Source organism: Drosophila erecta, unplaced genomic scaffold, assembly GCF_003286155.1.
Source record: "Drosophila erecta strain 14021-0224.00,06,07 unplaced genomic scaffold, DereRS2 tig00000092-arrow-pilon, whole genome shotgun sequence".
Taxonomy (NCBI): Eukaryota; Metazoa; Arthropoda; class Insecta; order Diptera; family Drosophilidae; genus Drosophila; species Drosophila erecta.
This window is the reverse complement of record NW_020825207.1, coordinates 11,809,131-11,824,839: the sequence shown is the minus strand read 5'-3', so window position 1 is coordinate 11,824,839 and position 15,709 is coordinate 11,809,131. Positions and strand designations below refer to the sequence as shown.

Below are 15,709 nucleotides of genomic sequence, written 5' to 3'. Positions count from 1 at the left end.
TGCGCCATTGCCATTCGCACCGAAGAGCTGCTAAAAATGGCCAGCGACGGGCAGTCACTAAAAAAATACCGTACAAAACATTTTGAGAAAAATTCCGTCGCTTTTTATTTGCTGTTGCTGTTATAGAAAATTCAATTATACTTGCTAAACTAACGGTTAATCGGTTTCTACGAAGGGGCTTATGCGTAATTGGAGAGTGCGCGCTAAACGCGTGGTGAAAACGGATTGGAAAACCATTTTTCATACGCAGCAAACAGGCAATGAGCGCGCGTGAGAGTGTGTGTGTGTGTGCCACAGAAAGTTGCAAGCAGCCTAGAGCTAAATAGGCGCACGGTTGTTAAATATTCACCGTGCTCTCTCGCTTTATGCAATAACAAAATCTGCAAATTCCCCCATTAGGCGCAAAAATGTGAAAAAAAAAGGGGGGCAAAAAACCAATGGGAATTTCTCAATGTTGTGTCAATACAGTGAGAGCGACGTACGAAAAGTCAAAAGCAAAGGAGAGGAGAATGGAATAACACAAAAAAAGAGCTGAGCCACAGCAAAGAAGCAAGAAGAAACGCGAAGCAGGCTCTAAAAGAAAAATCGAAATAATAAAAAAAAAACACGCACGCATGTGTTGGTGTGTGTGAGCGAGTGAGATTCTGTGCGCGTGTAAGTGCAAATGTGTGTGTGAGAGAGTGAAACGTATAAATAAAATTCAGCCAAATGCAGAAGCCAACAACAAAATGGATAACAAAACTACACAGTTGGATTTTAAATTACTGGTAATTAAATAATGTTTACCATTACCCCATCCCGTCCCACTTTTTCCACTATTCCAATATCACTTACACATACAGCAGCTGCTGTTTGGAAGTGTCTGTGCAGTCTACATTCCGTGTGACTGCGACTGTCTAATTGAGAGAGCAGCAAAACAACGTGTAATGCGTAGGGAAGGAAGAGAGCGGCAGAGAGAAAGACAAAAAGAGAGAGAGAGAGAGCTTGATAGAAGAGGAGGAGGTGGAGGACAGATAACAAATGAAGTACAGTGTGCACTGGTCGCATTTATTATTGTTGTTTTCGTTGTATATTTAGCTGCTGTTCTTGTTGTGGCTGTGCTTCTTGTTGCTGTAATGTGAAAAGGTCGTTGCGATTAAAATTAATCCGAATTTAGTTTTGCTCCTGCCTCGCCATTCAAATCGCGCTCAGCTCTCCAATTGGAAAAGCGAAGCACCTGAAGTAAACAAAGAGACGCAGCTAATGAGTTTGAGCGGGAATTTGCGGCACAACTGCCTAAATCAAAGCCGTGATATTTTTTCGACCAGTGTAGCTAGCTTTAGATGAAGGGTGGTTCACAAAAATCCCCCCTATTTCTGTTTGCTTTATTATTTTAAAAGCTCCGTTGATTTAGAGCCCCCACAATCGCTTCTTGCACAATTTCCACCCACCCACAATAACACACACACCCGTACATAAATACTGTGTGTGTGTGTGGGTTTGTGTGAACTTCCGCCGAGTCTTTTGCTCCATCCCGCCCCACCTCCTCTAGCGCCGCCCACGCCCACTATCCCTATTCAAAGGCAAACCCATACCACTCCCATTTCCATTTGCCTCCTCCTTCTCCTCGTTTTCTTCCTCCCCCTTTCTTTTCCCCTTTCGTTGAGTGCCACATAATGTTATTTTTGTTTTTTCTATTTGCCTCTAAAATGAATTGTAGTCCCCCCACACCCTGCCTCTTTCTTTTCCTTCGCTTTGCTACTCCCCACTCTTCGACCCATTTCATCACTGCTATTATTCACTTTTGTTTTGTTTTCCTTCGTTATATTCGAGAAAATATTTATTTTTACTTTTATTAGTTTATAACAACATTTACATTTACTTTGGCCACACAAGCAAAGCACATTTACATAAATACAAATACTACAAATACTATAAAATCCAAAATTTGATTGTATTTCTCGCTCTCCCTCCTGCTTTCTATGTGTGTGTGTGTGTTGTTGTTTGTGGGGCGAAGTGGAGAGAGTGGTAGTTGGTCGGTCATGAGGAGGGGGAGTGAATGGGGAGTTCTCTTTTCCTCATGCATGCATATAAATTCGAGGCATTTCAGATGCAGGCGCGAGCGAGACGGCGAATCGAGTACGAATGTACGAAGCAAAGCACAAGTGGAAGAAGAAGAATAGTAAACAGCACCGCACAGTGGAGCAAGCATTTAATTGCAATTAAGCGGGAAGAAAGTGGTCAATGGCATTCAAATTTACCGATTTAAATGAACTCATTCGTAGAGAATAGCTAAAACTAAACATTTCACTGAACACAATTGAGGCTATTTAAAATAGTCATTTCGTCTGCACTGAAATCACTCTTTGTGCTCTTTAATTAATTTCTTTGTGCAGTAATACAATTAAAGTTTTTATCGCTCTTAATTGAGTTTACGACATGGATTGAGTGCCTTTCGTTTTCCCATCCCTTCCGCATGGACTCGAATTGATTGCAGTGTGTTTTGCTGTGCCAATTTCATTAATAAAACTCTGAAAAAAGGAATAGAAAGAGAGGGCGATGTAAATGCTATTTTTATTTGATTAGTACAACTATTTGGACGTACGTACACATGTATGTAGAACCATATGTACATGTGCATGAGTTCCACTTTGAGAGCTTCGGTGTGAGTGTGTGTGTGTGGGTGAGAGGGAGATGGCAAGCACTAAATGTATAACATAAATTTTGCTAAAAATGCAGCCAACGTCATTCCCCCGCCCACCTGCCCCCTATAACGGTTCACCCATCCGAGCACCATAAGTACGTGTTAGTGTAGATGTGCTCACGTGTGCATACATAAGTATTTCGAAGATAGCTCTTTGGGTCTTTATGTGAGCAATGAACAGGTACATAACAATTGCAAACGAACTAAATATTTCTGGGCAGCAACAAAAGCTGAATACATCGAGAAGGAAGCATGTTCATTTTATCGAATAGCCCACACCCTGCAAGGGATATCTCCAAACAAAAAACAAAAAAAAAAAAAACGATCCAGACAAAATATCTACCACTCGGTTATTTTTAGTTCTCATAAACACATGCACACAGATGCGAGCATAGAGCACACAAATACACCCGCACACACTCGTATACCAACTAACATTTAATTAGAACACAAAAAATTCTAATTAAATATGGCATTTGCTTTACTCTTGCATTGCGCGATCACAAGCTCTCTTTCTCTTTCTGCCCAACTTTCGGTCTCTCTCCCTAGCTCCGCTTGCCCCACTGAGAAGACAAACGAATTAAGTTTATAATAAAAGTTTAGACATGCTTACATGCACATGTGCGCGTGGTTGTGTTTGTTAGTTTGTGTTATCTGCAATCTAAATTTACAGCAACTTTATTGACAACTAAAACGCACAGCCCAGCGTTGCCACATAGATAAAGTGGGGAAAATAAATTGTTAAACTTTAGCACAGTCAGAAATCTTTTGTCCAAGAACTACCGTTTTGTTTCCATTAAAACTTGATTGATTAAAAGCGGTTTGACTGAGAGAAAGTAACGTTGCATATACACTGCTATAAAGGCCATGTAGACTAAATCTAAATAAATCCACATAAATCCAAAATTTATTTTATAGCTCAATAAATACACGATAAATAATATAAATCAATGTTATGAACAACTGTTATGTGAAACAATGAGCTTTTGTAATAATATCTATCAGCAATCGTTTACTATCTAGCAAAAACAACTTGTGAAGTTTTGTCACAAGTGTTTGTGTACGAACTATGTATGTACATATTTGATATATGATATGAGACAAATAAATAACACCGAAATATGTGTGTTTTGGCCAGCCGAAGCACAAATACACTTCCATTAATGTCTCTATTTGATTCTATAAAAAATTATTTTAAGGTTCGTATACTTTATAGACTTTTGGAATTAAGGTTCCAAGGTACTGCCCTCCCGAAATAAATCAGTGTGATTGGTAGTGTATTTGAAGGGTTGCGTCTTCGTTTACTTTTAGTCCCCTCCTACTCCAACCCCTTTCGCCACCCACTTCGGCTCCTCTCCACTGTTGCCCTCTCCCTCTCGCACAGTGGGTGGATGGGTTGCTGAGGAGAGCGGGCGGAGAGCAGCCCCACATTGTGTTTGTAACAACTACAAATCGCTGCAAATACACAGGCACACAAACGGCGTACATACATACATAATAGCAACATTGTGGAATGGGGAAAAGTAGCACAAATTGTGCGCTGTTTTAATTTCTGTGCTTCTTCTTCGGCCTCCGCTATTGCTGTTGGTTTTGCTTTTGCTGTTTTTGTTTTTCTTTACTATTTTTCGCCATCTTCGCTCGCTCTTGTTTCTCTGTGTCTCGCTGTGTTAGTGCTAATCGCTTGCGCGGGCAGCGCAGTTGGCGTCGCTGTCGCCGTGCTGTCTACGTTTCATTGAAGCGCGCGCGCTCTCTCTTACTTCACCTCCCGCCGCCTTCCCCTCTTCCACTCTAATTGCATTAAATTGTTTGGAAAATAATAATCAGTAATTGCGTTTGACGACAGTTATTTCCATCAGCGTGCGCTCTGCGAGAGAGTTTTTCCGTTTAATTGAAACAAATGAAGATTCTAATTGGGTCTTTAGCGGAACTAACAAATCTCCCGTACTAAGGTGGCAACCCTGCCGCAACCCAGTCCCTCCCACCCACCGCATTCCGTACTTTGTTGTTTTCTCCGTGGAAATGGAAATGGGCGGCTTGAAGCGGAAGTTGGTAATTTATTTTCCACTAGCGCAATAATTTAGGCACCGTGGGCTTAAAGCGGCCATTTGAGATTTATAAATTACAAGAAGCAAGCAAGCAAAAATGTTTAATAATACTCACCACCATTCACATAAGTTCTTGAATTGCATATCGCATTTCTCACGTCACCTATTATCTTCCAGGTGGATCAATCACTAAATCTACTGGACAGCCTCAACACGGCATTGCGGTGCGATGCTATTCAATTCTTGCTGCAGACGCTTAAGTGCAAGTACCCGGAGGCCTGCGACCAAGTCGTCAGGAATCTGTTCAGTCACATAGCTGCGGCCAATGACAATGTGGGGGCAGGAGGAAGGGCGCAGCAACACGAGCTAGCGAGGACGAAGCAGCTCCAGCTGCTGCTGACCGCTAAGAAGGAGAAGAAAGAACCGGGAATCGGTTGCGAGGCGGAGATCAAGCGAGAGAACGATGAGGAGGAGGCGGGTTCAACGGATCTGAACCAGAATTTCGAGAAGATCCCCTGCAAAGAGGAGTTTATGTGCCTCGAGGAGGAGGAGGAGGACTTTCTCGACGATGCAGACACGCAGAACTCGTCTTCCCTGCAGTTCCACACCGGCAACAATGTGGACGCCCTGGCCCTGGGCCCTGGCGATCCGCTGGAGCTGATCCAGTCCGGAGTTTCGCTGCTGGTCAAGCGGAAGTATGCTGCCACCTTCGAGGACGAGGACCAGCTGGACGGGGATGAGGAGGCCAACAGCAATAGCAGTGACGGCAAGCTGGTCAAGCGAAAGCGCACCAACAACATGCACCTGACCGTGTCGAGTGTGCGTCGGAAAGAGGAGCACGGCCAGTTGGGCGATGGCTACGTCTTCCACGAAGACAGCCAGTATACGATGCGGTATCACCACAGCACCGGCGAGTTCAGCGAGCGGGCCTTTAAGGCCCAGTTCCGGGCTCTGCTCCGCCTGGCGCTCAGTCAGCACCACAAGCCGTTTCTCCGGCAGTTCTACGAGAACTTTGTTGTGAATGGACGCTTGCTGGGGACCACGCCCTCGATGCGGGTCCTGAAGGAGCTGCGCGAGCAGCGGCTGGAGGAGTGGCGCCGTCAGCGGGAACGCCGCCAGCTTGTAATCCTAATGGAGCAGAGCGAGATTCAGTGCGAAGAAGAGTGTCAGCGACAGCAGGAGGAGCTGCAGAATCAGGAGGAAATCCAGCAGGAGCAGGAACAGCAGCAACAGCTGGAGGATATTCAGCAGCAGCAGCACATGGAGGAGATTCAGCGGCAGCAGCAACTGCCGGCCATCTCGTTTGGTGACTCTGAATTGGAGTCGGAAACGGAATCGCAGCTGTCGTCGGCTGCCCAAGAGATTATGAAGTTCGAGGAGTTCATTGACGAGGGTGTAGGCGCTGGGCGTCTGATCGATGGTCTGGAGATGGAACCCGAGATCGATGACATGCTAGCTGGCGCTGGCAGTATGAACAGTGCCAGTGGACATAGCAGCAACAGTAGCAGCAGCGGAAGTGGGAGCGCCGGTAATGGGAATGGCATCAGCGGGGTGATCCTGGAGAACAATAGTCATCATTCGCATCACCTGTAAGTACAGTTTTAATGTTATTTTATCTATAAATATTAAACTTGTAGAGTTACTAATTACCTTTTTTTTGCTTGCAGAAGTAGCAGCAGCAGCGCAAATCTTGTGATCAACGGCCTTACGTCAAGCAATAGCATCAGCAACAATAATAATAACAACAACAATGTCAGTCTACACCGCCCTCAACTGACGCCACAGGCGCAGAATCAGTTGGCCGCGTCGATGAAACCATCAGACCATATGCCCATTTCCATGCCCATGGAGAACAGGGATTTAAAGGCCGGGCAAGCGGCTCATGGGACTCCCAACGCCATCATGCAGGGCAGTAGTTCGAGCCTCGCCAGCCAACTTCATCAGCAACAAAAACATTACAACTCGAGCAATAATCCCCTGTCCATGATGGGTGGCATGATGCAGCAGCAGCAGCATGTGGGTATGCCGCACCAGCAGCGCCAGATGATGATGATGCCGGAGGATTTCCCGCAGCACGGAGCCTCAATGATGAACAGTCGTCAAATGCCTGCCCTGGCCGCCTTGTCGAATCTGGGCGATCCACCTGCTGTGAGTGGCCAGCTTAACTCCTCCCTTGAGCTGGACGACAATGACCTGTCGGCGGATGAGGACGATGACGATCTGGACCACGACCTGGACGATATGGACGCGGCCAAGCAACAGCTAATAGATGGCGGCAGCAGTAGCAGCACATCTCTTCAGGCACCACCTTCGCAGCACGGCAGCGGAAGTGGAGGCAGCGGTGGCCAGACGCCCGGTAGCAAAAAGGACAAGCCCAGCTACAACTGTCTGCTCTGTCCCAAGTCCTATCGCAAGCGCAAGTCCCTGCTGGACCATTACAAAATGCATCCGGGCTACTGCCACGACTGCGGTCAGCGCAACGGGAACACGCTGGAGGTAACTTGCCATATTACAAGGCAGAAAATGGTGGATGAATACTAAGAGTCTTCAATTTATTTCTAGGAAATAATCCACCACAACCGGACCATGCATGTAAAGGAGTTTCCGTTTGTGTGCGAAACGTGCGGAGAGTCGTACTCCCGCAAACAGCAGTTCCACGCCCACGTGGAGTCGCACAATAAGAAGGAAATCAAAAGTGAGTCGACGTGAATGTAAATTTCACCAAGTTCTCGGGTGGAATGAGCATCAGCTCAGTCTACAGTCTATTTATTGGCGATCTAACCTGTGTTTCATTTGCAGCCTTTCCCTGCGGAGAGTGCGGTCTTAAGTTTCCGCAAAAGAAACTGCAGCAACACTTCGAGGAGACGGGCCACAAGGCGGACGGGGCTATCTGCGAGGTGTGCGGCGAGGAGTTCCAGTCGAAGAATGCCCTGTACCAGCACATTATTCGTGTGCACAAGCGCGACAACTTCTTCGAGTGCCACATTTGCCATAACCGCTTCACGCTGAAAGCCAACCTGGAGCGGCACGTCCAGCTGCACACCGAGATCAAGCGGCCCTACGTGTGCGATCTGTGCGGCTCTTCCTACTTCACATATCCCGCGCTCAAGGAGCACTACAGCAACGCCCACGTTGACGTGTCCGAGTGCAAATGCACGCTGTGCGGCAAGCGCTTCGGATCGGCCAAGTCCCTGCAGCGGCACCTGCCCTCGCACTCGGAGGAAAGGCCGCACTGCTGCAACTATTGCGATCAGGTGAGTCTAAAAGAACCACTTAGCTTGACCAACATAATAATTTATCCTGACCTTTGCAGACCTTCAAATGGAAAACGCACCTGGTGCGCCACAAGCAGACAACGCACGGAAACGAGCCACCTCCTCCTAAGAAGGGAAAGCAGCGCTTTCCCAAAGCAAGCGAAGAAGGTGAGATTGCTCAGGGCTTTACATACAATCTAAAACCATGTTTAACTCTTCTCCTGTCCAGCAGATATGGCTAGCTTACCGGACATGCCGGGGCCACCGCCCGTGAAGGCTAGTAAAAAGGCAGTAACCAGCAAGGCAAAAGCGCAGGCAGCAGCCGCCGCCGCAGCAGCAGCAGCAGCATCTTCCCAGCAACAACAACAGAAGGGCTCCGCAGCAACGCCGACGCCGCCACCGCCGGTATCTACTACTCCGGGATGCCTGCAACAGGATCAATTCAATGCGGCCATGGTTAGCAGCAACAGCTCGCAGTCCTCCACGGCGTCCACGTCACAACACTCGGTGTCGACGAGTGAATCTCAGCAGAATTCCATATACAATCAGAGCTTTAATGCGGAGAAACAGCAGCCAGGACAGCAGCAGCCCCAAAATGCCTTGCACCAGCAACATCCAACGCCGCCACCGCAGCAGCAACAACAGCAGCAGCAGGCGCCGCCACAGTCACGAGTTGCACCCGGAGAACTGCATCTGCAACGGATGAATAGCTTCGGGCAGGATGGACAATTTCACTTTGAGTCTAATCCGGCAGCTGGTGCCTATCAGCAGCATCAACTGATCAGCCAGTATCAGCAACAGCAGCAGCAGCAACAGCAACAGCAGCAGCCCCAGCAGCAACAACATCATCTCGCCCAACAACAGCAGCACATGAGGAGTCACACGCCCCAGAGTCCACATCCGCCGCATCCTTCGCAGCTGCAACAACAGCAGCCCCAACAGCACTTTAGCTCCCCTCACCACATGCCGCCAATGCATCATCAACACCAGCTGATGATGCAACAGCAACATCGCCACAATCAGCGCTCGCCGCTTCACCATCATCCTGCAGCCCAGCAAATTCAACAGCAGCACCAGCAACCATCGCATTCCCCACAGCATCAGCATGCGAGATTGCAGTCGCCCCAACCTGCTCCAGTACAACAACAACAGCAGCAGCAACAACAACAGCAGCAGCAGCAGTTTCTGCAGCAACAGGCTACCGACTCCTGGGGTAACATGAACTTTGGGAATCCGCCGAACAATCAGCAGGTTGAGCTCAAGGACAACAAATTTTATATTGTGGAATCGGCCGAGTTCCTAGGTCTTCCAATGAATGTGCCGCCATCTCCGCAGCAGCAGCAACAAGCAGTAAGCAAGCCCCAGCAGCAGCAGCAACACCCACAACCGCAGCAACCAGATCCAACCCTTGCTGGTGATCTGATGAGCTTCCAGCATATGTGGCCGGCGCCTGGTTTTAGCCAGTCTTCACAGCAGCAACAACCACAACAACAACAGCAGCAGCAGCAAGCGGCGCAGCAGCAACAACAACAGCAGCAGCAACAGGCCCAAGGCCAGGCAAACTCAAGTGATCCCCACAACTACAATAACATCGGCAGCATACTAACGAATCTCATTGACACAAATCCCGCGCCAATGGAGTACAACTTCGACTTGATGCAGCAGCAACAAACGCCGTCAGCCCAGCAGCAGCAACAGCAGGCGGCGCAGCAGCAACATCACAGTGCCGGAGGATATGGGAGCGGTTTGATGCGCAGTGGAGGCGGCGTTTACGGAGGAGCCTACGACCAGCACTTGAGTGATCAACTGGTTAGCGAGCAGCAGAAACAAAACAGCTTTCAACCCTACCACCCACATGGCCTGCAGCCGCAACAACAGCAGCCACTGCATCCGCACCTGTTACCCCCGCCAGCGCCCCATAGCAATGTGTACGATCGCACGGGAGTTGGAGTTGGTGTCGGTGTCGGAGTGGGCGTAGGCGTGGGCGTGGGCTATCCGATGCTGGGAGACGATACCAAGGGCGTGCTGCCGCCCATGATGGGTGGCATGATGCAGCAAATGCCGCCGCATGGGCAGCAACCGGATCTAATCTACTACCCAGTGAAGAACGATTGACAGTCGAAGCAAAATCAGCAGCCAGCCCAGCAGCCGAATCACCTTCACCACCATCGCTGGTGGACGGAGCCAGCCAAGAGAGGCGATGTTTTTCATTGAAGAAACAACCGAAAACAGGAAACGGAATACGGAACAAGTTCGCTTAGATTGTAAGTTAAGGGGGGACGGGACGGTGGATGTGTGGAAGTGTGGAACGCGAGGAGTTGTAGATAGGGCAGTCCACACATTGTTTTTGAAATTAAGAGCAATAATATAAAGATTAGAGCGGAAAGAGCTCAGAATATCTAATCCGACCGGCGCTATGATACGTGTATAAAAGTAATCATTTACAAAATACATCAAATAAACAGAAGCATGTATACATAATTAAATTCAGACATATACATAGTAGCACCTAAGCGAGGCGAGAGCAAGAGTTAAATTAAAAACTATAAATAATAAATATATATATAAATTATATGAAGCATATATATTAGGCTAAGCAACTACAATAATGGCAGACCACAACCACAAGCAACTTTCGAACAAATCTTATGCTTATTTACCATTTACCATACGAGTTATGAATGCAACGCCCCACAAACACGCGTGCGTTTATGTATAATCAAATCAAAACAATCCAACATTATATCCGTACACATGATATCTATGTAAACCTCGGGAGACCCCTAAGTTGTAGATGATTGATTTTATTCGGGTCATGCATCACAAACGGAGACGATACAAAACAAAAGTACACGACGCTTTGACCACACAAAGTTGTAACCATATCATGAGGCATCTTCCCCGTATAATTATGTAATTGTATTTTCGATAGTGCTTGTTATTTTCTATTTAGTTAACGAATTGATTATACTTACGAAGCCTTTCTGCTGATTACCGCCAGCCACACTTTTGTTAGATTAGTGCCTAAGTCTAGTTGATATCCCAATGTATACCCCGACATTTTGTGGCTTTTTACACCCAAACCTTGTATAGCTACTCTATAGCATTTCCGATTTTTTTGAAGCTCCCCTATTCTACATCTACATCCGGTTTATTCAATATTTCTCTTCGATGAATTTCCTTATATTCATGACAGGCCCCGAAAACATTTAAGTTAATCACAGCGTTGTTCTTGTTTTACACATTATTAAAATTCAGCAACATAAGAATTGTATATTTAAGTGAAAGTTTAAAACGTTAACTGTGTAAGCATACTTTTATGAACAAAACAAAAGCAACAAAAAAAAAAAAACAGAACAAAAATGAAAAATGAAATCAACAAACTTCACTAAGATTAGGTTTGTATTCTGGATACAAAAAAAGAAGCAAAATGGCAATTAAAAGAAAGAACACAATATAAATAAAATTTGTATATTTAATAAAAATAGCAAAATAAAAATAAACTTCTTTTAAAAAATTTACAAAAACCATCTTTGTCCTGCCCATCTTTCACATTTTTAGTTTATTTAACAAACACCCAACGCGTGACATTAGTTAACACCTCCCATCAAATTAACCACCCGGTTCTTATAGCGCTTGGATATATCCTTCTCGATGTGCGACTGCAGAGTGCGAGTCTGGGCAATCAGCTCCTCCAGGACGGGATTCAGCTCCTGCCGCTGTTCCCGCAGCTCGATGGTCCTCGTCTTGAGCGCCTCCCGCGTGGCTCGCAACTTCTCCACGGCCTTCGTCATCTGCTGCAGCTTGGTGGCCAGCAGATTGGCATACTTGGGGGAGTGCTTCAGCTGGAAGAGGTGTCGCGTCTGCTCGTCGGCAGTCTGCTGGATTATTTTCTCCACGGATGCGAGTATTTTCCTGATGCTCTCCCCATCGTGGGTGGCAATGTTGTCCATTAGCGAGAACATGATGTCGCTGGAGGATTCCAACTGCTTGAGCTCATAGATACGCATGCGCAGGAAGGACTCCAGTTCGTAGATTTCGTCCAGGAAGCGATCGCGATAGTTGGGTGAGTCCAGCAAAGTGTAGGCCTGATCACCTGCAACAAGAAACCATTAACCATTAACCACTTCAAATCGAATGTAATATGGCACTCACCCTTGGCGGTGCCGCCATCCATGCCAGTGCCTTCCACCACGATTCCGTACTCCTCGACGGGAATGTCAAAGTTGATTTCGACGGCATCGGTGGGAGCACTTTCTATGCCCCAGTCGATGTTGCCGCCGTCGTTTTCCGCCAAGTCCCCGTAGTCGATAATCTCACCCGAAACGGTCGACGAAGTTCCGCCGTTGTCGTCCGTTCCGAAGTCAATCTCAGCAACAGCATTGTCATCCTTGCTGGCGATGCCTTCGCTGAGGTTTAGCCGAATGGGTGGCTCCTCAACGGCCAAGGGTGCTTCCTTGTGGATGTACTGGTAGACGGTGGTGTTGCCGAACTCCACCAGGTGGTTCAGGATGGGCAGCGCCTGCTTGTTGCCGCTGACCTCGGCGTACAGGTCGATGCCCGGCTGAATCTTGGCAATGTCTGCCAGGGATTTGGCGTATAGGTCCGGCAGACCAGCTAGGACCTGGACGAACTCGGCATGCAGATTGTCGCCCTTGACGCCCAGTTGCTCCAGCAGAGCCGAGTGCTCGGCCAGGAGTTGGGTCTCCGGCTTGTTCAGATCGTGGGCCCGCTTCTGGCTCTCGTCCGCCTGCTGCTCCAGCTTGGCCATCTGCTTGCGCACTCCGGGAATCTCGTAGTTCACATTGCGCACGAAGATCTGAGCCGTTTCGGCCAGGTAGGTGGCATTCTTTTCGTACAGGCGGCTAATCTCCTGCCAGTCCTTCATGCGCTGGCTGCCGTAGGTGCCGAACACGCTTTTCGTGTCCTTTTCCGTCTTCTTGAGGATCTCAATGATCTCCTTCACATGGTAGTAGTTGATGTCTGCAAGGAGTGGGACACATTAGTGGGCCTGCCTTTGGGGCACGGGTCACTGGGCACCTACTTGTCCGGGCCAATAGCTTAATAAGCTGCTCATTGGAGGGCATGTCCTGCAAGGCGCTGCTGATCTTCTTGTGGATCTCCCTAGTCTCCTGCTGGACATTCTTGGGCACAATCCTCCGACTGATCAGCCAGTCCTGCAGCTTCAGCGTGTGTATGTCGATGGGGATCTCGGACTCCTGTAGGGCACCATCAAATATTGTGCTGGTGAGCGAAACACTCGCAAGGTTTTTGTTAATTGTATGCTTACATTCATTTTTAATCAATGTTTGTCCACGCAGACTGTTTTTTATTATTGTTGCTGCTGAGAGTGTGACCAGGCTGTCGTTACACACTTAGCGGGTACCACAACCAGCACAAAGAGTTCCAATTGGGAAATTTCAGACTTTCACACTGCGACTGTTGTAAATTTTAATCGCGGTTTTCAAAACTTTTTGAATATCTGAATGTAGGTAGCTTAATTTCAAAAAGTTGGCAAAAAGGAATGGGTGAAGAACCCAACAAAATATGAAAGCGAAAAGTGCGGACTTTCAAATAATTCCTATTATATATATATTTTGTTTTCAAACAAAAGTCAATCAAAAACTAAGCAATGCTTCCGCAAATCGATTTCCTTAAGCGTTCCCGGGCCTAACCCGAATAGTCATTGGCAATAGCTGCGGCATCGGCATCGTCCCTGAACATCTGGGCCACTTGGGCACTGGGCAGGACCTTCTGGGAGCTTCCGGTCTTGGTCTTTCGCCATATGTCCCACTCCACCGGATGCATTTTCTTCTTGTGGGAGTGCATGTTGGCGTTCGAGTTGAAGGTGCGGGGACAGAAGGGACACTTGTAGAGTGGCTCGCCGGTGTGCTGTGCCATATGCTCCTGAAAGCACCAATCACTTTGATAAAAATATAAATGTATGAGGGTGATATCTAATATCGAACCTTAAGGCTGATGTCCTTCTTGAAGGTTTTGCCACATTGCTCGCAGGTGTAGATCACATTCGAGTGGGAGTAACGCTTGTGACCGATCAGCGCACGGGAGTTCTTGCAGCTCTTGCCACACTCTGAGCATATAAATTGTTTGCCCTCGTCGTTGTGGCGCCTCAAATGCTGCTTGAGATTGTCCTCGTCCTTCAGCCAGCTCTCGCAGTCCGGACGCGGGCACTTGATGCGTGGTCCACTCTCCTCGAAGTGCAGGCGAACGTGCTTCTCGAAGACGGCCTTGTCCTTGATCTTCTTGCCGCACACATGACAGATATTTGCCGCCTTGCGATGCTGCATGCTGATGTGGACCTGCATGTGGTACTCCGTGGCAAAACTGTGGTACGAAAGGATAGCGGTTAGCATTGGAAACACTGCCGCTTAAGTGGCGACGCTCACGCATTGTGTTTGGGGCACTGCGGACAGATGAACTTGCGCTCGTTGATGGGCACATGGGAGCCCTTGTGCAGCTCTAGCAGGTTACGCCGCGAGAAGCGTTTACCGCAGTCCTCGCACTGGAAGTCGCACTCCTCATCTGGAACATGGTGGACCAGCCAGTGGGCACGCAGTACGCTAGAATTGGCGAACACCTTTCCGCAGTCCTTGCATCTGTTTGAAAGAAAGGTGATTAGTAAACCGCTTTAGACTGGGTTTAGTAAGAGAGACCCACTTGATGTATTCGGGATTCTCATGCCTCCTCGCATGCTCCTGGATGAGGCAGCGCTTGTTGAGCTTTCGTCCGCAGCACTTGATGTATGGCCTCTCGTCCGGGTGCTTCTCCTTGAAGTGCTCGCGTATGCCGTCAAAGTCCTCGGCCAGGAATATGCACAGCTCGCAGCCCATGACTATGTAGCGCTTGATTAGTTCCTCGTCTTCTTTGCAGAACGGTGGCAGGCGTTCCATCTTGAATATCCTCTTGGGCGGACCCCGCTTGGCCACCATCTTATCCTTCCCTTTCCTGCCCACCGCTACCGATCCTCTTTTCGTTTTGGCCGGCTTGGCCACCTCCCGCTTACGTTTGCGTCCACTACGGGTCACGATCAGATCGTCGGGGTCATCATCATCGTCCTCCTCGTAGTCCTCATCCTGTTCATTGTTGGTATCCTCCATGATGAATTCCATGTCGGGTGACTGCCGCTCGGTTTTGATGCCAACCTTGCTGTCTTCCGGTGACATGGGCTGGCTCAGGTCTAACTCGTCGAGCGGATTCACATTCAGCTGCGCACTGACATCGTTGTCCACAGCCAGAACGTCGGCCGGCATGAGCACCTCCTCCGGCCAGGAGGTGTTCACCATTTCCGGATCCTGCTTGAACTTTGAGGTGGTGGCGTATATCACCTGGGCCTCCTGTATGGACACGTAGAACTGATGGAACTCGGACACCTGCGTCCAGCAGACGTTGCAGATAACCTTGGATATCTCGTCGTTGGGCAGTACCTGGATGCGTGTAGGAGATGAGATGGTGGTAAAAAAAGATTCCCAGGCACAAAAGTGGGTGGAGGGCAGCAGCTTACCTCGAACCAGAAATGCTGGCGCAGCACCTCCGCCACCTTGCTTTCGCCCGAGTCCACATCGAAGATCTGTAGACACATCTGGGCGCCGCTCACTCCGCGCAAACAGAGGCGGCAGATATCCATTTTGCATTTATTTGATAAAACTATAATAAAAAGTAGTAATTTACATAGCTCTGTCGATAACTCCCATCGCAACTATCGGCTG

At 48.1% G+C, this 15,709-nt stretch overlaps 3 protein-coding genes across 7 annotated transcripts; 1 reads left to right on the top strand and 2 right to left on the bottom strand.

The window, feature by feature from the left end:
- Positions 1-6: 6 nt before the first annotated feature.
- LOC6547658 (putative mediator of RNA polymerase II transcription subunit 26) lies at positions 7-11,413 on the top strand. Of its 5 annotated transcripts, none has more exons than XM_001974949.3 (7): positions 7-767; positions 4,906-6,317; positions 6,396-7,224; positions 7,291-7,423; positions 7,528-7,982; positions 8,042-8,150; positions 8,215-11,413. In XM_001974949.3, exons 1-7 carry the CDS (start codon positions 729-731, stop codon positions 10,095-10,097), a joined length of 4,860 nt encoding a protein of 1,619 aa, XP_001974985.1. In that variant the 5' UTR covers positions 7-728; the 3' UTR covers positions 10,098-11,413. The 5 variants fall into 5 exon arrangements, with proteins under 5 accessions (XP_001974985.1, XP_015012206.1, XP_026837023.1 ...); XM_015156720.2 differs by having other exon boundaries at positions 8,212-11,413; XM_026981222.1 differs by having other exon boundaries at positions 7-1,125.
- Positions 11,414-11,499: 86 nt separating this feature from the next.
- Positions 11,500-13,366, bottom strand: LOC6547659 (CDK5RAP3-like protein). The gene is made up of 4 exons (XM_001974950.3): positions 13,273-13,366; positions 13,027-13,201; positions 12,138-12,965; positions 11,500-12,078 (listed from the first exon to the last, which is right to left on the bottom strand). Exons 1-4 carry the CDS (start codon positions 13,276-13,278, stop codon positions 11,573-11,575), a joined length of 1,515 nt encoding a protein of 504 aa, XP_001974986.1. The 5' UTR covers positions 13,279-13,366; the 3' UTR covers positions 11,500-11,572.
- A 185-nt stretch (positions 13,367-13,551) lies between these two features.
- Positions 13,552-15,697, bottom strand: LOC6547660 (transcription factor grauzone). Its single transcript, XM_001974951.3, has 5 exons — positions 15,505-15,697; positions 14,661-15,427; positions 14,390-14,599; positions 13,952-14,327; positions 13,552-13,889 (listed from the first exon to the last, which is right to left on the bottom strand). The coding sequence occupies exons 1-5, from the start codon at positions 15,625-15,627 to the stop codon at positions 13,653-13,655; spliced, it is 1,713 nt and encodes a 570-aa protein (XP_001974987.1). The 5' UTR covers positions 15,628-15,697; the 3' UTR covers positions 13,552-13,652.
- Between the last annotated feature and the right edge of the window lie 12 nt (positions 15,698-15,709).

What these genes read in the sequence shown, in the direction of transcription:
- LOC6547658 (XM_015156720.2), top strand. Translation starts at nt 729, where the DNA reads ATGGATAACAAAACTACACAGTTGGATTTTAAATTACTG. An exon ending in CAATAAGAAGGAAATCAAAA is followed by an intron (nt 7,424 to 7,527) that starts GTGAGTCGACGT and finishes TTTCATTTGCAG; the next exon opens with CCTTTCCCTGCGGAGAGTGC. An exon ending in TCCCAAAGCAAGCGAAGAAG is followed by an intron (nt 8,151 to 8,211) that starts GTGAGATTGCTC and finishes TCTCCTGTCCAG; the next exon opens with CAGATATGGCTAGCTTACCG.
- LOC6547659 (XM_001974950.3), bottom strand. An exon ending in TAAGCTATTGGCCCGGACAA is followed by an intron (nt 12,966 to 13,026) that starts GTAGGTGCCCAG and finishes CACTCCTTGCAG; the next exon opens with ACATCAACTACTACCATGTG. An exon ending in GGATGGCGGCACCGCCAAGG is followed by an intron (nt 12,079 to 12,137) that starts GTGAGTGCCATA and finishes TTCTTGTTGCAG; the next exon opens with GTGATCAGGCCTACACTTTG.
- LOC6547660 (XM_001974951.3), bottom strand. Translation starts at nt 15,627, where the DNA reads ATGGATATCTGCCGCCTCTGTTTGCGCGGAGTGAGCGGCGCCCAGATG. An exon ending in GCCAGCATTTCTGGTTCGAG is followed by an intron (nt 15,428 to 15,504) that starts GTAAGCTGCTGC and finishes ACACGCATCCAG; the next exon opens with GTACTGCCCAACGACGAGAT. An exon ending in CAGTGCCCCAAACACAATGC is followed by an intron (nt 14,328 to 14,389) that starts GTGAGCGTCGCC and finishes TTCGTACCACAG; the next exon opens with TTTTGCCACGGAGTACCACA.